The sequence below is a fragment of the Schistocerca gregaria genome, chromosome X, assembly GCF_023897955.1.
Source record: "Schistocerca gregaria isolate iqSchGreg1 chromosome X, iqSchGreg1.2, whole genome shotgun sequence".
In the NCBI taxonomy this organism is placed as follows: domain Eukaryota; kingdom Metazoa; phylum Arthropoda; class Insecta; order Orthoptera; family Acrididae; genus Schistocerca; species Schistocerca gregaria.
Genome location: NC_064931.1, coordinates 727,297,866 through 727,317,061, shown reverse-complemented (window position 1 = coordinate 727,317,061; position 19,196 = coordinate 727,297,866). Strand labels below are relative to the sequence as shown.

The window sequence follows — 19,196 nt, the reverse complement described above, 5'->3', positions numbered from 1 at the left end:
CGTGTAAACCATTGTAGAAATAAACAGGTCTATGTACTTACAAAAACAATAGGAGACCTTATTTTTGGGATTACCCTCGTATTTTGCGCGGATGCCTTACAGTCTTATCAAATTTTCCTCTGAATAAAATTATTACGAATCTCATCCAAATAAGGGTAATTTGTTGATCAGCTATTGACTAATTGGCACAACATTAATGCAGCATACTTCTCCAGTCACATTCTATAGTTCAGATCCAAGTAACGCTAGAAATGTTTGTCTCTGTAATGTCTTGAAGGATTATGAAGTCGTAATATTTTTCCATACAGTATGGTAACGAGGACATAAAATACGAATAGGTACTGCAGTAATGAATAGAATTACCATGAAACTCTTACCTTGCATACATAAGGAAGACTCGTGACTGTGCGCCTTTAATTTCTGTCAAATAATCCGTATAGCTGTCAAGTCCCGGTTCAATCTCTATTGCAAACTCGACCTGTCAAAAAACGTTAATTTGTTAAATATACTTATTTATTTACGTAGTTATTCATCCAGGCATCATCTCACAATTATATAATATTTATCATAATAATAAAATGAAATTATACACCTCAAAATATACACACGAAAAATATATAAAGTTACTTTTTACGGGGATAGGGTAGGTAGTTGGCCGTGGTCTTGAGTAAAATGCTGAATACCACGAAATATTGTCACAAGTCTACTGTAGTGCTGTTCCTTTTATGTAACGGCTTATAACTTACTCTCTGTAAAGAAATTCGACGTTCTGCAGAAGACTTTCGTTAAGTAATATTAATTACGCTGAAGAGCCAAAGAAACTGATACATCTGCCTAATATCTTGTAGGGTACGCGTGAGCACGCAGAAGTGCCTCAACACGACGTGCAATGGACTCGGCTAATGTCTGAAGTAGTGCTGGAGGGAACTGACTTCATGAATCCTGTAGGGCTGTCCATAAATCCGTAAGAGTACGAGGGGGTGGAGATCTTTTCCGAACAACACGTTGCAAGGCATCCCAGATATGCTCAATAATGTTCATGTCTCGGGAGTTTGGTGGCCAACGCAAGTGTTGAAACTCAGAAGAGTGTTCCTGGAGCCACTCTGCAGCGATTCTGGACGTGTGGATGTCGCATTGTCCTGCTGCAATTACCCAAGTCCGTTGGAACGCACATGAATGGATGCAGATGATTAGACAGGATGCTTACGTACGTGTCACCTGTCCGAGTCGTATGTAGACGTACAAGGGGTCCCATATCACTCCAACTGCACATGCCTCACACCATTACAGAGCTTCCACCAGCTTAACAGTCTTCTGCTGAAATGCAGGGTTCACGGTTCAGGAGGTTGTCTCCATACCCGTACACGTTCATCCGCTCGATACAATTTGAAACGAGACTCGTCCGACCAGGCAACATGTTTCCAGTCATCAACAGTCCTATGACGGTGTTGACGGGCCCAGGCGAGGCGTAAAGCTTTGTGTCGTGCAGTCATCAAGGGTAAACGACTGGACCTCCTTCTCCGAAAGCCCATATCGATGACGTTTCGTTGAATGGTTCGGACGCTGACACTTGTTGACGGCCCAGCATTGAAATTTGCAACAATTTGTAGAAGCATTGCACTTCTGTCACGTTGAACGATCCTCTTCAGTCGTCTTTAGTCCAGCTACAGGATCTTTCTCCTGCCATATGTAGGGTAAGATGACAATGCATTGTTATGCAAGCATAACTCTATTTCTACCTTTCCCACCCTTTACTATTGTTTAATAATGGATCTTACCCTACCTATGTCTGATTAGCAATGCATATTCTCTTTAGCACTGTTTATTATCCGTACGCGTAACGGCTTGTCACCTGTATTTTTATATATACTCCCATTTCATTTAATGCTTGACATTGGTCTGTAATAAAAAAGATCACTTAAATAAAATTTCATTTGTACTTATTGATACCACATGAATTGTTAATTTCCAGAATGATTGCATTTAATGTAAACGGCCAAAATGTAATTAATTTTATTGAATTCAACCATTATGTAATATGTTTATAATATATTTGTTTGCATAATAACTCATAGATTATGATATAACATTGGTTGTTGTATGCATGGTATATTTTATCGGGCCTGAAGATGACGTTGTAACAACGTTGAAACTAGTTGCCAAAATAAAATCGACACCTTAAATACAGCTAGAGGAATTTCTTCATTTTTAATATAAAAATATAGAGTTGTGGTATCTCATGACAATATGGCATGTATTATTCGACTTGGTAATTACCGGAGCCGCAAGGAAGCAGCACCTGCAAAATCTGTAGGCGATGTTTGGGGGTGGGGGATGGGGAGAGTGGGAAACGCTCGATGCTCTGGAATTGCCACAGGAGAACGCATTTACTTGTATCCGCACTGAAGGTGGTGGATTCGTTGCCAGTCGAGGCGAATCAGTTATATGAATGTGTGGTTTGTGTTCTTTCGGAATGTCTGAAGGAACAGCCACCGCGTATTGGTGTAATTGCTTCGCCTCGATGGACAGTGAATCAGCCACGTTCACTGTGGATGCACAACTACGTTCGACCTCCTGTGGGCATCTCAAAGTAGCGAGCATTGAAGACATGGAGGGGGACTGCGGACAGGTGGAGCTACGTGGGGATGTGGGTCGGCTGCGAGGTATGCCGAGGTAGGTCGCTCATCTGCAATAACCACTGTATCCTAGTGGTGCAGTGCTTAAAGTATCTGCCTAGTAGGCTGGAGATGCCTGGTTCGAATACCAGTTCGGCACGCAATTTCACTCGTCGCCATTGATTTGGCACAAAATCTCGATGCAGCCGACATCAGTAGTTTCTTTCTTTCCCCTCCAACTTCAGCTAACATAATATGTAACACGGCTGAGGATTCCGCGTGGTATCTATTCTTACGGGCATGTACAAGAGCAGACACCACACATTCTTGTAAATAACTTATCAGCTCCTAAAAAACTCAAAGAACTACTTTATTCATTCCTAGATAAAGTTAATTATCATGCAAAATTCATTCACAATGTCAACAATTTCCTACTGGTCGGAGGCATGCTAGAAAGCTTTCTTGCAACATAAAAACTGTGTTAGATCGCATTGTACGTTATAGCCTGGACAAACGCTTTACCCTAGGCACTGATGCCTGATATTCCAGCATTGGTACACTGCTGTCCCATAAATACCCCAAGGCACAGAACAGCATGCTTGCATCTAATCCTTTAAATGTGGCACAGTCAAATTATTCACAAATAGAGAAATAGTCGTTAGATGTCATATACGTCGTCAAACTCTGTGGTATCAAGTTTAAACTGATGAACAAACCACAAGCCTATCACTTCGCTATTCGATCCCCATTCGAAACTTCCCCATAAAATGGCACAACGGCAGCATTAGTGTGTATTGTTCCTTAGTAATTGTAACTACGTGATTCATTATAGGCCCCCATGTAGCAATTAAATGCAGACACACTTTCTCGCTTGCCGTATGGTCTCCAGTCAGCGGCTCACCTCTGACGAATTCCCACTTACCGTGTGCGAAGTAGAAACAGAAACAGGCTGTGACCCTCGACTTTGCAGGATGGAAACGCCGATGCCAACCAAAAACGCGAAGAACTGTATGTAATCGCTTATTTACGTAAAAAAGAAAGACATGAGCCGTTTTATAATCTAAAAATAACGAAGCTGTATCATTCTAGACCCCGCTGATGATGCCTTAAAGTGAAAAGGGCGAAACGCGTCTGGGAGAAATAAATTGCAGCAAGATTTGGCGGTTTTTATTTACAAAAGAAATACTAAAATAGGTCTTTGTCTATAGTTTGCAATGCTGACGGGTGCCCCTGATCCTGATACCTTTATGTTTGGGTTTGTTGATCTTGTGTGCATACGATGTCCATGCACTTGAAACATTGGCTATTTTGTGACAGAGTTTAAATGACATTTTAGCTAGCTATCTTTCATATCCCCCCCATGAACCATGGACCTTGCCGTTGGTGGGGAGGCTTGCGTGCCTCAGCGATACAGGTGGCCGCACCGTAGGTGCAACCACAACGGAGGGGTATCTCTTGAGAGGCCAGACAAACTTGTGGTTCCTGAAGAGGGGCAGCAGCCTTTTCAGTAGTTGCAGGTGCAACTGTCTGGATAATTGACTGATCTGGCCTTGTAACATTAACCAAAACGGCATTGCTGTGCTGGTACTGCGAACGGCTGAAAGCAAGGGGAAACTACAGTCGCAATTTTTCCCAAGGGCATGCAGCTTTACTGTATGATTAAATGATGATGGCGTCCTCTTGGGTAAAATATTCCGGAGGTAAAATAGTCCCCCATTCGGATCTCCGGGCGGGGACTACTCAAGAGGACGTCGTTATCAGGAGAAAGGAAACTGGCGTTCTACGGATCGGAGCGTGGAATGTCAGATCCCTTAATCGGGCAGGTAGGTTAGAAAATTAAAAAATGGAAATGGATAGGTTAAACTTAGATATAGTGGGAATTAGTGAAGTTCCGTGGCAGAAGGAACAAGACTTTTGGTCAGGTGAATACAGGATTATAAATACAAAATCGAATAGAGGTAATGCAGGAGTAGGTTTAATAATGAATAGGAAAATAGAAATGCGGGTAAGCTGCTACAAACAGCATAGTAAACGCATTATTGTGGCCAAGATAGACACAAAGCCCATGCCTACTACAGTAGTACAAGTTTATATGCCAACTAGCTCTGCAGATGATGAAGAAATTGAGGAAATGTATGATGAGATAAAAGAAATTATTCTGGTACTGAAGGGAGACGAAAATTTAATAGTCATGGGTGACTGGAATTCGTCAGTAGGAAAAGGGAGAGAAGGAAACATAGTAGGTGAATATGGATCGGGGGGAAGAAATGAAAGAGGAAGCCGTCTGGTAGAATTTTGCACAGAGCATAACTTAATCATAACTAATACTTGGTTCAAGAATCATAAAAGAAGGTTGTATACATGGAAGAATCCTGGAGATACTAAAAGGTATCAGATAGATTATATAATGGTAAGACAGAGATTTAGGAATCAAGTTTTAAATTATAAGACATTTCCAGGGGCAGATGTGGACTCTGACCACAATCTATTGGTTATGAACTGTAGATTAAAACTGAAGAAACTATAAAAAGGTGCTAATTTAAGGAGATGGGACCTGGATAAACTGAAAGAACCAGAGGTTGTACAGAGTTTCAGGGAGAGCATAAGGGAACATTTGACAGGAATGGAGGAAAGAAATACAGTAGAAGAAGAATGGGTAGCTCTGAGAGATGAAGTAGTGAAGGCAGCAGAAGATCAAGTAGGTAAAAAGACGAGGGCTAATAGAAATCCTTGGGTAACAGAAGAAATATTCAATTTAATTGATGAAAGGAGGAAATATAAATACGCAGTAAATGAAGCAGGCAAAAAGGAATACAAACGTCTCAAAAATGAGATCGACAGGAAGTGCAAAATGGCTAAGCAGGGATGGCTAGAGGACAAATATAAGGATGTAGAGGCTTATCTCACTAGGGGTAAGATAGATACTGCCTACAGGAAAATTAAAGAGACCTTTGGAGAAAAGAGAACCACTTGTATGAATATCAAGAGCTAAGACGGAAACCCAGTTCTAAGCAAAGAAAGGAAGGCGGAAAGGTGGAAGGAGTATATAGAGGGTTTATACAAGGGTGATGTACTTGAGGCCAATATTATGGAAATGGAAGAGGATGTAGATGAAGACGAAATGGGAGATAAGATACTGCGTGAAGAGTTTGACAGAACAATGAAAGACCTGAGTCGAAACAAGGCCCCAGGAGTAGACAACATTCCATTAGAACTACTGACGGCCTTGGGAGAGCCAGTCCTGACAAAACTCTACCATCTGGTGAGGAAGATGTATGAGACAGGCGGAATACCCTCAGACTTCAAGAAGAATATAATAATTATTCCAATCCCAAAGAAAGGAGGTGTTGACAGCTGTGAAAATTACCGAACTATCAGTTTAATAAGTCACTGCTGCAAAATACTAACGCGAATTATTTACAGACGAATGGAAAAACTCGTAGAACCCGACCTTGGGGAAGATCAGTTTGGATTCCCCAGAAATGTTGGAACACGTGAGGCAATACTAACCTTACTACTTATCTTAGAAGAAAGATTAAGAAAAGGCAAACCTACGTTTCTAGCATTTGTAGACTTAGAGAAAGCTTCTGACAATGTTAACTGGAATACTCTCTTTCAAATTCTGAAGGTGGTAGGGGTGAAATACAGGGAGCGTAAGGCTATTTACAATTTGTACAGAAACCAGATGGCAGTTCTACGAGTCGAGGGGCATGAAAGGGAAGCAGTGGTTGGGAAGGGAGTGAGGCAGGGTTGTACTCTCTCCCCGATGTTATTCAATCTGTATATTGAGCAAGCAGTAAAAGAAACAAAAGAAAAACTCAGAGTAGGTATTAAAATTCATGGAGAAGAAATAAAAACTTTGAGGTTCGCCGATGACATTGTAATTCTGTCAGAGACAGCAAAGGACTTGGAAGAGCAGTTGAACGGAATGGACAGTGTCTTGAAAGGAGGATATGAGATGAACATGAACAAAAGCAAAACGAGGATAATGGAATGTAGTCAAATTAAATCGGGTGATGCTGATGGAATTAGATTAGGGAATGAGACACTTAAAGTAGTAAAGGAGTTTTGCTATTTAGGGGGTAAAATAACTGATGATTGTCGAAGTAGAGAGGATATAAAATGTAGACTGGCACTGGCAAGGAAAGCGTTTCTGAAGAAGAGAAATTTGTTAACATCGAGTATAGATGTAAGTGTCAGGAAGTCGTTTCTGAAAGTATTTGTATGGAGTGTAACCATGTATGGAAGTGAAAAATGGATGATAAATAGTTTGGACAAGAAGAGAATACAAGCTTCCGAAATGTGATGCTACAGAAGAATGCTGAAGATTAGATGGGTAGATCACATAACTAATGAGGAGGTATTGCATAGAACTGGGGAGAAGAGGAGTTTGTGGCACAACTTGACAAAAAGAAGGGACCATTTGGTAGGACATGTTTTGAGGCATCAAGGGATCACAAATTTAGCATTGGAGGGCAGTATGGAGGGTAAAAATCGTAGAGGGAGACCAAGAGATGACTACACTAAGCAGATTCGGAAGGATGTAGGTTGCAGTTAGTACTGGGAGATGAAGAAGCTTGCACAGGATAGAGTAGCATGGAGAGCTGCATCAAACCAGTCTCAGGACTGAAGACCACAACATCAACAACATCTTTTATATCATCAGTTTACCTATTTTTTCTGTTTTACATAGTGATACCTTACTTTACTTTTGGTTTCATGTGATCGCAATGGTTTGCACATATGCATCTTAATTTACTAGTTTTACTTAGTTTTGTATTTCGTAAATAGGCCTTATGCCTGTCATGGGCACCACTTTGGCAGCTCTTGGCACATTATACGCGGTGTTTGTATCTTCAGCTGTCACAGTAACATTTATGTGCGCGCCAAATGCACATTGTGCTCAAACGGCGTTTGTTTTATAAGCGTGCTGCTATGCCGGAGTCGGCTGGTGTGCTCAAGGTAACATGCGAAAGTCGTTGCAATTTTTCTGCCACCTTCTCGTACCTTCTTAATGATATACTGGCGGCAGTCTTTTCTTTTAACTATGTTCACTTTACATTTTATGTGGTTCTATTTTGCGTCAGCTTTCCATTTGATATGGCTTTATGACAGATAGGTTACATAGCCAGCTACTTTTACGTAATTCTCTATTACTCTCAGTTCATTTTACCCGAGTAGTCGTAGAAGATAGGGCCATGTGTCTTCCTCTGTTTGTTTGTAATTGATTGGTGGCATGTTTTTATAAACAATCCGATGATGCTCCAAAAGGATGAAATGCGTTATTGATATTAAATAACTTCACAGCCAAGTCTTTTTCATCAATAATCTTAACGACAAATTACGTATTATCTGAAACAGAAGAATTGCTGTATGGGATAAACAGAGACGTCGGAACCAGAGATTGCGGTATCACTGCCATCTTCATACGTCACAAGGTTGGAGCAATGCATTCTCTTACATCTTTCATCATTCAAAACAAACAGCAGAGAAGAAACAAACTAAGTTACGTGTGCATTCAGAGAGTAACAGGCAATAATATTGTGAACAAATACACAGATTAAAGACTTCCCTCCCTTATTTAATGAAACAAATCACTTCAGAAGCATTCTCGCAGGAGAAAGTATTGCAACTGTTCTTACATTTACTTAGTGATTTGTTTGCCTATGCTTCTAGAATGTGTTAAACCATACTCTGTGAAACCATACTCTCGTGACTACAAGAATTCGAAACAGTTTCCTTATTGAGATTTTTCAGTTTGTTCCAAAGTATATCACGAATGAAAAGTTGTCAGGCGAGCGACAAACACGAACATTATTTCGACAACGAATTGAGATGGCGCCGCCAGGCCGTCAGCGAGCCTAATGATAATTCGCTCTATTGTCGAAATATTGTGCGCGTTTGCCACGACGATTCGCCTGCTCGCTCGAGTGCTTTTCATTCGATATCTCTATTGAATACAGTTTTGATTATTCTTCAATTAATAAACGCACGAGTATTTCTGCCGAGAGTACGTGAAGAGAATTCGAATATTATAGCTATACCTTTTCTGGTTACATAGTATGTCTGAGTTCGCCATCATATTCATATTTTGTGCGGTGTGTAACAGTCGTGGCGGCTCACCTGCACTTTAATTTCTACATCATCTTCGAGGCTTTGCGATGTTGTCTGGAAACGGCCAAGCAGTGCTCGCCCGTCAGTATCAGAGCTGTGTATGAAAATAACTTTTTTGTAGTTGAAATGCTTCAGCAGTTCCACCCACACGTCGGCTTGGTGTGAATATGGAGGCACTGTACGCAGGAACGATACATGAATATTCTGTAAGGAAAGAAAGGAAAAAATTAAACCTTTGTGGTACGTATCTCACAGACACACACAAACACACATATCTGAACTAACACATCGAAATAAATATGAAACGATAATATCTATATCTTGTTTACACTCAAGCTAAGTGCGGCTTGCCTGAGAGATTATGTGCCGTGGTCAAACACTGTACTGCAATTATTTGTAAAGAACGGAAACGAAAGAATAAATGCTCGATAGTTCTTCACATTAAGCACGTAAGATACTAGAGCATCTCATCGTATTGATTGAGATTAAAAATACGCAAACTCCTGTATCTACCAAGGTAGCTGTGAACATTTTCATTTTAGAGAACATGAAATCATAAATATAGTACTCAAAATGAAAAAAAGTCTGTTGACCAGGACAATCCGTTATGCGTATTTTTGGTGAAATAATTTTAGTTAACTGTAGTATACATTTTATACGTATCTGCATTTGCCATCTCACGGCAAGTTTAAGCCTTTTTTAGAGTGGTGGCTTATGCATATTTGAAGTACACATGAGTTACTGTCCACCGCCTGAGCTTACATACTGACTACGGGACGAGCAAACTCTCGTCGTAATGAAGCATTAGCATAAAATATGCTACAGAGGGCAAGGAATAAAAGCAAACAAACAAAATCTAGGTCTAATTTATTATAAATTTTATTATGAATTAAGTCCAAAAAGCTGCTTCTTCTTTGGGATGTTTATTTAATCACGACAGATCTGTTTCTGCACTACTGCCATCATCTGGCGATCTGAAAGCAATGGTTTTATTATATACTATTTTCTAGGGGAGACGATAGCCTACTTGTCATATATGAGATTGACAACCATACATTCATGGCATTCTTAACTTACCTATAAAATCGCTGGTTCGTCACTTAAGCGTTTTTTCTTACGTCTTTTACAGTTATTTTAGGAAGTGGCTTTCATAGGCTATGTTTGTTGGAAGTTATAGCCTGAATTTCATTTCTTATGTGTGACAGTTTTTTTGTTTGACGTTTAACCAACGATTTTATACGTTTACATCAGAGCAGTTACTTATCGATTTCCCTTAGTTACCGTGTTTATTTTTACCTGTGATGTGTGATTGGTTTGGCTTAGATTATGTCTTTGGTTGTTTATCTACACTCCTGGAAATGGAAAAAAGAACACATTGACACCGGTGTGTCAGACCCACCATACTTGCTCCGGACACTGCGAGAGGGCTGTACAAGCAATGATCACACGCACGGCACAGCGGACACACCAGGAACCGCGGTGTTGGCCGTCGAATGGCGCTAGCTGCGCAGCATTTGTGCACCGCCGCCGTCAGTGTCAGCCAGTTTGCCGTGGCATACGGAGCTCCATCGCAGTCTTTCACACTGGTAGCATGCAGCGACAACGTGGACGTGAACCGTATGTGCAGTTGACGGACTTTGAGCGAGGGCGTATAGTGGGCATGCGGGAGGCCGGGTGGACGTACCGCCGAATTGCTCAACACGTGGGGCGTGAGGTCTCCACAGTACATCGATGTTGTCGCCAGTGGTCGGCGGAAGGTGCACGTGCCCGTCGACATGGGACCGGCAGGTGAGCGCCACAATCAGGACTGCATACGACCGAGGCACACAGGGCCAACACCCGGCATCATGGTGTGGGGAGCGATCTCCTACACTGGCCGTACACCTCTGGTGATCGTCGAGGGGACACTGAATAGTGCACGGTACATCCAAACCGTCATCGAACCCATCGTTCTACCATTCCTAGACCGGCAAGGGAACTTGCTGTTCCAACAGGACAATGCACGTCCGCATGTATCCCGTGCCACCCGACGTGCTCTAGAAGGTGTAAGTCAACTACCCTGGCCAGCAAGATCTCCGGATCTGTCCCCCATTGAGCATGTTTGGGACTGGATGAAGCGTCGTCTCACGCGGTCTGCACGTCCAGCACGAACGCTGGTCCAACTGAGGCGCCAGAAGGAAATGGCATGGCACGCCGTTCCACAGGACTACATCCAGCATCTCTACGATCGTCTCCATGGGAGAATAGCAGCCTGCAGTGCTGCGAAAGGTGGATATACACTGTACAAGTGCCGACATTGTGCATGCTCTGTTGCCTGTGTCTATGTGCCTGTGGTTCTGTCAGTGTGATCATGTGATGTATCTGACCCCAGGAATGTGTCAATAAAGTTTCCCCTTCCTGGGACAATGAATTCACGGTGTTCTTATTTCAATTTCCAGGAGTGTATTTTCATGCTGGATGATTTGAATAAAGTTTTTTGTATAGTGTTTATGTTTTAGATCTAATTAGTCATTGAGTATTTACTGTGGATGTTTGTGTGTAGATTTCGACCTCTTACAGAATATCGAGTAAGCGACGTTTAGGTGTTATATGCAAAATTTGGATTGTTTTTTTCTACATTGCCTGTGAGACGTTGTTCTATCTGTAGGTGTTGAAAGAGGTTGCGTTCAGTGTTTCTAGTGAGTTCTCTGTATCTCATATTAAAGTTCCAGCCTGTCTGAACTATATAGAACTTACCACAATCTTTACAATGAATTTTGTATGTACCTGGATTGGTAATTTAACTTTTCCCGATCTAATTTTTAATTTTCCTTTAGTGTGGTATACGAGGTGTACGTTTGTTTTCTTTAACACTATGTTTAGTGTGTTCGATATGTTGCCTATATATGTTGTCGGTATATATGTGAATTTCTGTTTGGTTTGTGTCTCTCGCTGAAGTGTTATTTCATTACGAATTTTTTATTTTAATGGTGTGGTATTTTTGTCATATATCTGTTGAACCAATTTTGGGTTATAGACAGTCTGTAGCGCCACATATTTTATAATTTTTATTCCTTTATGTATTGCTTCTTGTTCTAGTGGGAGGTTTATTATCCTGTTGATCATGGCATGAAATTAGACGTATTTATGTGCTTTTGGGTGACACGAAGTAGCATGTATAATGTTATCTGTGGTGGTAGGTTTTCGATATATACCGAATTTGTGTTTATTTTCAACATTTTATTTGGTAAGGTCTAGAATGTTTATCGCTTTGTTGTTTTCTAGTTCCATTGTAAATTTCATTTTTGGATGTAGTGCATTTAGTGCATTGTGTATTACCTGGATGTCTGTGGTATTTCTATCAAGTAGAATTACTGTGTCATCAACATATCTATAGTAATATACAATTCTTTTAAATGATGGGTTTGTGGTGTTGAAAAATTTTTCTTCTAATGAATTTAAGAATATATCTGCTATAGTTCCTGCAATGCTGCATCCCATGGCAACTCCCTCAGTTTGTGTGCAGAATTTTTCATTAAACTAGAAGTAATTTTGATGTATCAATTTGAATAATTCTATAATTTCTTTAGTGCCCATTACTGAAATTTTCCTATATTGTAGTAAATTATTTTCAGTTATGGTTATCCTTTGATATTACAAAAATCTACACTAACATCCCAGTCAACGAAACAATTTAAAAGACGTAAGAAACACGCTTAAGTGACGAACCAGCGACGTTATAGGTAAGTTAAGAATTCCATAAATGTATGGGTGTCAGTCTCATATATGACAAGTAGGCTACTGTCTGTCCTAGAAAATAGTATATAATAAAACCATGACTTTCAGATCGCCTGACGATGGCAGTAGTGCTGAAACAGGTCTGTCGTGATTAAATGAACATCTCAAAAAAAGAAGCAGCTTTTTGGACTTAATTCATAATGTCTTTACACGACTTATATCGAGCTGCAGGCCCATTGGAAACAAAATTATTATAAAAATGTTATATTTCTTTCTTTGTTCATCCTACAATTAAACATATTATTCACCTTCAGCACTTTTTACGATATCATCGATCGCAAACAAAAGGTAGTTCAAATTTGAGTAACTATGTAAAAACATATCCAGCAGGTAATCAAGTTTTAATATCTATGTCTGCCCTAATAAAATGAAACTGACACTGAACTGCGTTTTGTATACAACTGGTATACGATATGAATAATATTTCCTTAATGTAACTATCAACCAGTTTCGTTGTACTGAGTCAGAATCGGTGCATTGTAATACTTGACATCAACTTGACAGGTATAGATTAGGAGTGTTATGCCGTCAAAACTGGTGCCAGAGACAGGGAATCGTGTGGCGTTGTTCTGGATCTCTTGTCCGAAAATTACCATGAGCAGATATTTAGAGAACCAACTCGAGAGGGTAACGTCTTAGACCTCCTGGCAACAAACAGACCTGAACTTATCAAATCTGTTAACGTCGAGGAAGGCACCAGTGATCATAAGGCTGTGACAGCATAGATGACGACAGGTCCTACAAGGAATGTTAAGAAAGGTAGGAAGATATATTTGCCCAGCAAGGGCGACAGGGTACAAATTTCAGAATATCTCAGCAGTCAGCATCAAATATTCGGCGATGAGGACGAAGATGTGGAGAACAAATCGAAAAAATTCGAAGGCATCGTTCAATATGCCCTACACAAGTATGTTCCGAGTAAGGTTTTAAGGGATGGTAAAGATCCACCATGGTTTAATAGCCGTGTTAGAAAAGCGCTACGTAAACAAAGACCACTTCATCTCAGATTCAAAGGAAGTAAAAACATAGCTGACAAACAAAAGCTGAACGAAGCAAAAATGAACGTAAGGAGACCAATGACAGAAGTGTTCAATGACTTTGAAAGTAAGTGCTTGTCAACGACCTGAGTAAAAACCCTAAGAGATTTTGGTCGCATGTAAAATCAGAAAGTGGGTCAAAATCATCTACTCATTCTATCAGCGACCACACCGGCACCGAAATGGAAAATAGGACAGAGAAGACCGAAATACTAAATTCGGTCTTCCGAAGTTGTTTCACCGCGGAAGATCTTAACACAGTCCCTCGTTTTAATAATCGTACGAGCATTGAAATGGCAGATATTGAGTTAACCGGTCGTAGAATTGAAAAGCAGCTACAATCGCTTTGTAATGGAAAGGCTAGAGGATCAGATGAGATACCTGTAAGATTCTACAAAGATTATGCGAAGGAACATTATGGAAAGTGAACATCTCCTCCATAAAAATCGTCATGGATTTCGCAAACAGAGATCCTGCGAAACTCGGCTTGCTCTGCTCCTCCATGAGTTCCACAGCGCAGTGCTCAACGGCGCTCAGGTTGATGCCATGTTCCTTGATTTCAGTAAGGCATTTGACACCGTCCCGCAATGCCGTCTAATGAAAAAAATACGAGCTTATGGAGTATTGGATCAAACCTGCGATTGGATTCAAGACTTTCTTGCAGATAGAATTCAAAACGTCGCTTTTAAGGGAACTAAATCGATAGATGTAAATGTAATATCTGGAGTACCACAGGGAAGGGTGATAGGACCTTTGCTGTTTACAATATATATAAATGATCTAGTAGAAAGCGTCGGGTGCTTTTTAAGGGTATTCGCAGTAAGAATTTGCAGAACGACCTGCAGAGAGTTGAAGAACGGTGTAGACTCTGGCAGTTGACCCTGAATGTTGATAAATGTAATATATTGTGCATACACAGGAAAAGAAATCCACTGCTGTACAGCTAGACTACTGATGACAAACAGCTGGAGACAGCGTCTGCCGTGAAACATCTACGTGTAACTATCCATAGCGACCTCAAGTGGAATGACCATATAAAACAGATTGTGGGAAAAGCAGACACCAGACTCAGATTCATTGGAAGAATCTTAAGGAAGTGTAACTCATCCACGAAAGAAGTGGCTTATAAGGCGCTTGTTCGCCCGATTCTTGTGTATTGTTCATCTATCTGGGATCCCTATCAGGTGGGACTGATAGAGGAGATAGACAAGATCCAACGCAGAGAGGCATGTTTCGTCACGGGATCGTTTAGCTGGCGAGAGAGCGTTACGGAGTTGCTAAACAAACTCCAGTGGCAAACGTTTCAAGAGAGGCGTTGTGAATCACGGATAGATATACTACTGAAATTTCAGGACAGCACATTTCAGGAGGAGTCGGCTAAGATAGTAATTCCCTCCACATACAGCTCACGTATTGAGCACGAGGAGAAAATTTGAGAAATTAGAGTCAATACAGAGGCTTACCGACAATCATTCTTCCCATGCACTATTCGCGAGTGAAACAGGGTTGGAGGGATCAGATAGTGATACCGAAAGTACCCTGCGCCACACAACATTAGGCGGCTTGCGGAAGATGCTGTAGATGTAGATATAAATCACCGACTTAAACTGTAACAGAGTGTTCAGATTCTGTAAAGCAGTCTTTCTTGAGCAACGCAATATTTTCACATTTACTTCTGAGAAGGCATCGAGATTATAGACATAACTTTGTATGCGTAAAGAAACTCTCTTACAATTAAACACAGAACTATGACAGTCATCTCTTAGAAAGTGAATATTAATTTATCCTATAGTTCCTCTATATGATCGGTACGAATGCGACAGCATGCATTTCCAGTATGTTCCAAACTGTCGGATAGAAATGGAATTTTTCTCGGATCACAACACAGGTTCTATTGGCGATAGAAAGGTTGACTCAAGTGTTTTGGATAGTCCTTGGGCTAGGGACCATTTGCATACCAGCAGAGGCTCGTCTTACTTTAACTATCTAAGATCAAAAGTTGAATTCCTCCACTTAGGCAAATGGAGCACATTGGTTGTTTCTTTTTGCATTAGATGTGGTCTATAGTACGCCTTGAGGGGCTTATGGAGGCACCATTTAATTCATGGGCAGTTCTTGAGAAAACTCGAAAAAAGCGTTTTCACCATTTTTTCGCCACCAGCAGTGGATATATAAACAACTAACAGTAACAAATTGCTCAAATCGTAACGGTACGTTCTCCAGGCACATATCTAGAAATTCCATGTTCCCACTTTCAAAAACCTTTACCCGCTATCGAAAACACCCAAAAATCATGACTTTTGGGGACTAAAACCGAGTCGAGGATTCCAAGATGGACATGCACAGCATATGGCTGAAATTTTTGCTATATATTTCTAAGATCCCCATCTCAGACAACCTCGAAAATTTTCTTGATCTCTTAATCCATTTCCGAGATGCAGAGGTTCAAAGTCACTCTACATGTACACGTAAAACACGGAAGTAAATTCGGGTGTGAGGCGAAAACGTATTTTTTAAAGTGATATTACGGAGAAATATGCTTAAAGTGTCTCCGTTATCATCAGGATTCTGGGAACCCCATGTTATAGTACTGAAGAACATGCAAAAATTTTATGCACGTAAAATCCGTGGTTGAAAATTAGTTTTGGCTTATTGCAGTTTCACATAAGTAAACTATCAAAATTTTTATGTCTCAAAGTATTTTTCCTATAAGTGCAATGCTCTGTAGTAGCAAGGAATAAAAGGAACCAGCGGAAAAATGCTCCCACTGGAGCACAAAAAGTGAATATCCTTCTACTTAAAAGACTAATTGAAAAGTGGGGTACCAGCTGCATCAATCTACGTTACTCAGCACCTTTAAAAATTTTCCCAAAAATTTTGGCGTATGACACATTCAAACCTAAGAGAAGGAGACAGTGGTAATGGGAAAGAGACGGAAAAGTTATAAATACCGGAAGATAGTAGACGATGGTTGTGGTATAGAAAGAGCGAAAGAGACAACGACAGTGTGAGAGAAAGAGAGGGACACAGTGGCAGTGGAAGACATTTGACAGTGACAGAACAATGTTAGGAAAAGATAGAAGGACACAGTGCTGGTGGGTGAGGAATAAAGAGAAGGAAAAAGTGGAAGTTGGTGAGATCTAGTGATAATCAGACACACATCCTATGAGAGTGACAATGAGGAAAAGTGAGAGGTAGTGACAACAAGAAGATAGAGCAGCTGTGGGAAGGAATGAATGAGATAGTAGAACTAAGAGAGAGCAAGAATGAGATGGTGACACTGAAGTTGACATTATTGGTAGGACGCAAAGAAGGAGACTGGCTGTGAGACAGGAGACAGTGGCAAAAATACACAAAAAGATAACACAATAAGTTGGGATAAATGAACGAGGGAGAATGCATACATGGGAGTGAATGGGTATGACAATTTACAGCTATGGACTAACGATTGTGAGCGAGTTACAGTTAGGAGAGCTGCATGTTGAAAAGAGCGCGTAGATGTTCGCATACTAGAATATTTTGGAAAATTTTAAAGGCGCTGAGGAAGGTAGAATGAGGCAGCTGGTACCCCCTTTTAAATAAGAGCATATTCGTCTTTTGTGTGCTCCGATACGAGCCTTCCTTCGCTGGTATCTTATGAATTGACATTTTATATCCGTATAAAATGCGCTAACATATATACTGCTATTATATTAATGGTGCAAAACCCACTAGCAAACAGCTAAATGAGATACAAAGGCATAATCATACAATATAAACAATGGCAATTTATGAAGGAAGTAGGCTGTATCTAGTACCATATAGGAAAAGCAGGTTTGATCTGTATTTGATGAGAGAGGTTCTCCTTAACAAGTCTTCCAACAAGAGAAATTATTACAACTGACTTAGATAATTACGTTAAAAACAGGAAATACCACGTTTCATTGCTGTGTTTATGAGAAATACTTTATCCAAAAGGCCTAAAACATTTGAGAATGCGATTGTTAACTTCCAGACGGAAAGTGGTCCATGTTCACAATGGATATCTTAAAAGAAGGAGGACAATACTTGTGAGATAATTCAAAACTATACAATTAAGTATAACTACAGTACATTTCAGACACCTAACAATATAGATGTCCTTTGTTTAAAGTTTCTGAACTCTAGATAAAGTCTTTTGGCACATACAGATAATGTCACATGCAAAACTCAAATACAACTGTCGCCTTTAACCCCACGAAAAACTTGTCTCCTCACCCACACAAAATTGCCTTACTGAACTTATTTACTTACAATTCCATACCGAATATTTTGTCGAGAAAACAAAACTTTTAGTTTTATGATCAGATATGCGATCAGTAAATTTTGGACAGGGGTGCTTTAAAACATGGAGTTTACTAACTCCGTGGCATTATTTACACCCTGTTGAGAGAAACAGGGTTGTACAGTATCAGGAATAACTACGAACATAATGCGGAGAAAGAGAAAAATCAATTTAAAACTGACACCAGTTACAATAAAATTCTAGAACTCTTCGAGATGAGGAGTGCTATACACGCTAATTGTAAGCTGGATAATGATATGGAGTCAAACTTCCTGGCAGATTAAAACTGTGTGCCCGACCGAGACTCGAACTCGGGACCTTTGCCTTTCGCGGGCGAGTGCTCTACCAACTTTTTTTCCCTTTTTTTCTATCTATTTTTTTTCTTTTTAATAAAATGGAACTAAAAAAACCAAGTGCTACCGCCACTTTTCATTCTATAACAAAAAAATCTGGTCCACTTCAGGCGTTGGCTCCTGACTAAACCTACCCCAGAGAGCTGCCTATATACCAGGGGAAATATGGGAAATCAAGGTTAGGGCTATCCTTACAAACAAAACAAAATCTTCCTTTTTCGGAATTTTATTTTTACTTTTATTGTTGTTATGTTTTTTGTTTAGTTTTGTTGTGTAATTGATCAGAGGCCTTCTGCGCCCCGCTGGTAATATGTTGAGTCACGTCTTCTCGAAATTGATGTGTTCTGTTCAATTGTTCAGAAATGTTCATTGGTTCAAACAGGAAACATTCTTCTCTCTTGGGTTAACACATTCCAGCTGCGAGGCGGGTCGTGGAAAGCACTCTCAAGGAAGTTCGAGAAAAATTGTCTGTATTTTGGGTGACGGGCAACGACATAATGACGGTCATTGAGGTATGTCCAGAAATCGAGTACAGAGTCTACAGTTTGTCCAAATAGGTAGTGAATGGATTGTCCGCGAATCCAATTCACAGCATTGGTCTTTGTCCGAGGAAAATATTCACATTCCGGAAATAATAATGAAAGGGGAGTAATCCGATCCGGAATGTCCCGCGTTAGAAAAACGACAATACGACGAATCAAGTGCCAAACCTCCGCCGCCGGTCCGCAAACAAACCGATGTTCATCATTGTCTGGTGATCCACACGTGGAACAGAGAGATGATTGGGCGAGGTGGATACGATTAAGGCGAAATTGGTTTATTTGCTTACCATTGACAGTTAGGTACCAGACAGATTGAACATTCGTGTCAAGGTAACGGGCGAAAACCGCGCGCCATACATGACGCCAGTCAACCTGGGGGAACTTTCGTTCAATCGGGTTAGGTGGACGACCTAATTGGAGGACATTGTATACTGCCTTTGTCTTGAGTAAAAGCA

General features: G+C 40.4%; 1 protein-coding gene across 1 annotated transcript in view; it reads right to left on the bottom strand.

Annotated features, from left to right (window-relative positions):
* The window catches only part of LOC126298972 (glutamate [NMDA] receptor subunit 1), a 516,838-nt gene that overhangs the window by 294,409 nt on the left and 203,233 nt on the right, over window positions 1-19,196 (bottom strand). The window contains exons 5-6 of the mRNA XM_049990592.1: window positions 8,739-8,933; window positions 378-478 (exon numbers count right to left, since the gene is read on the bottom strand). Coding sequence (XP_049846549.1) covers window positions 378-478; window positions 8,739-8,933 — 296 coding nt within the window. The remainder of the gene's footprint in view (window positions 1-377; window positions 479-8,738; window positions 8,934-19,196) is intronic.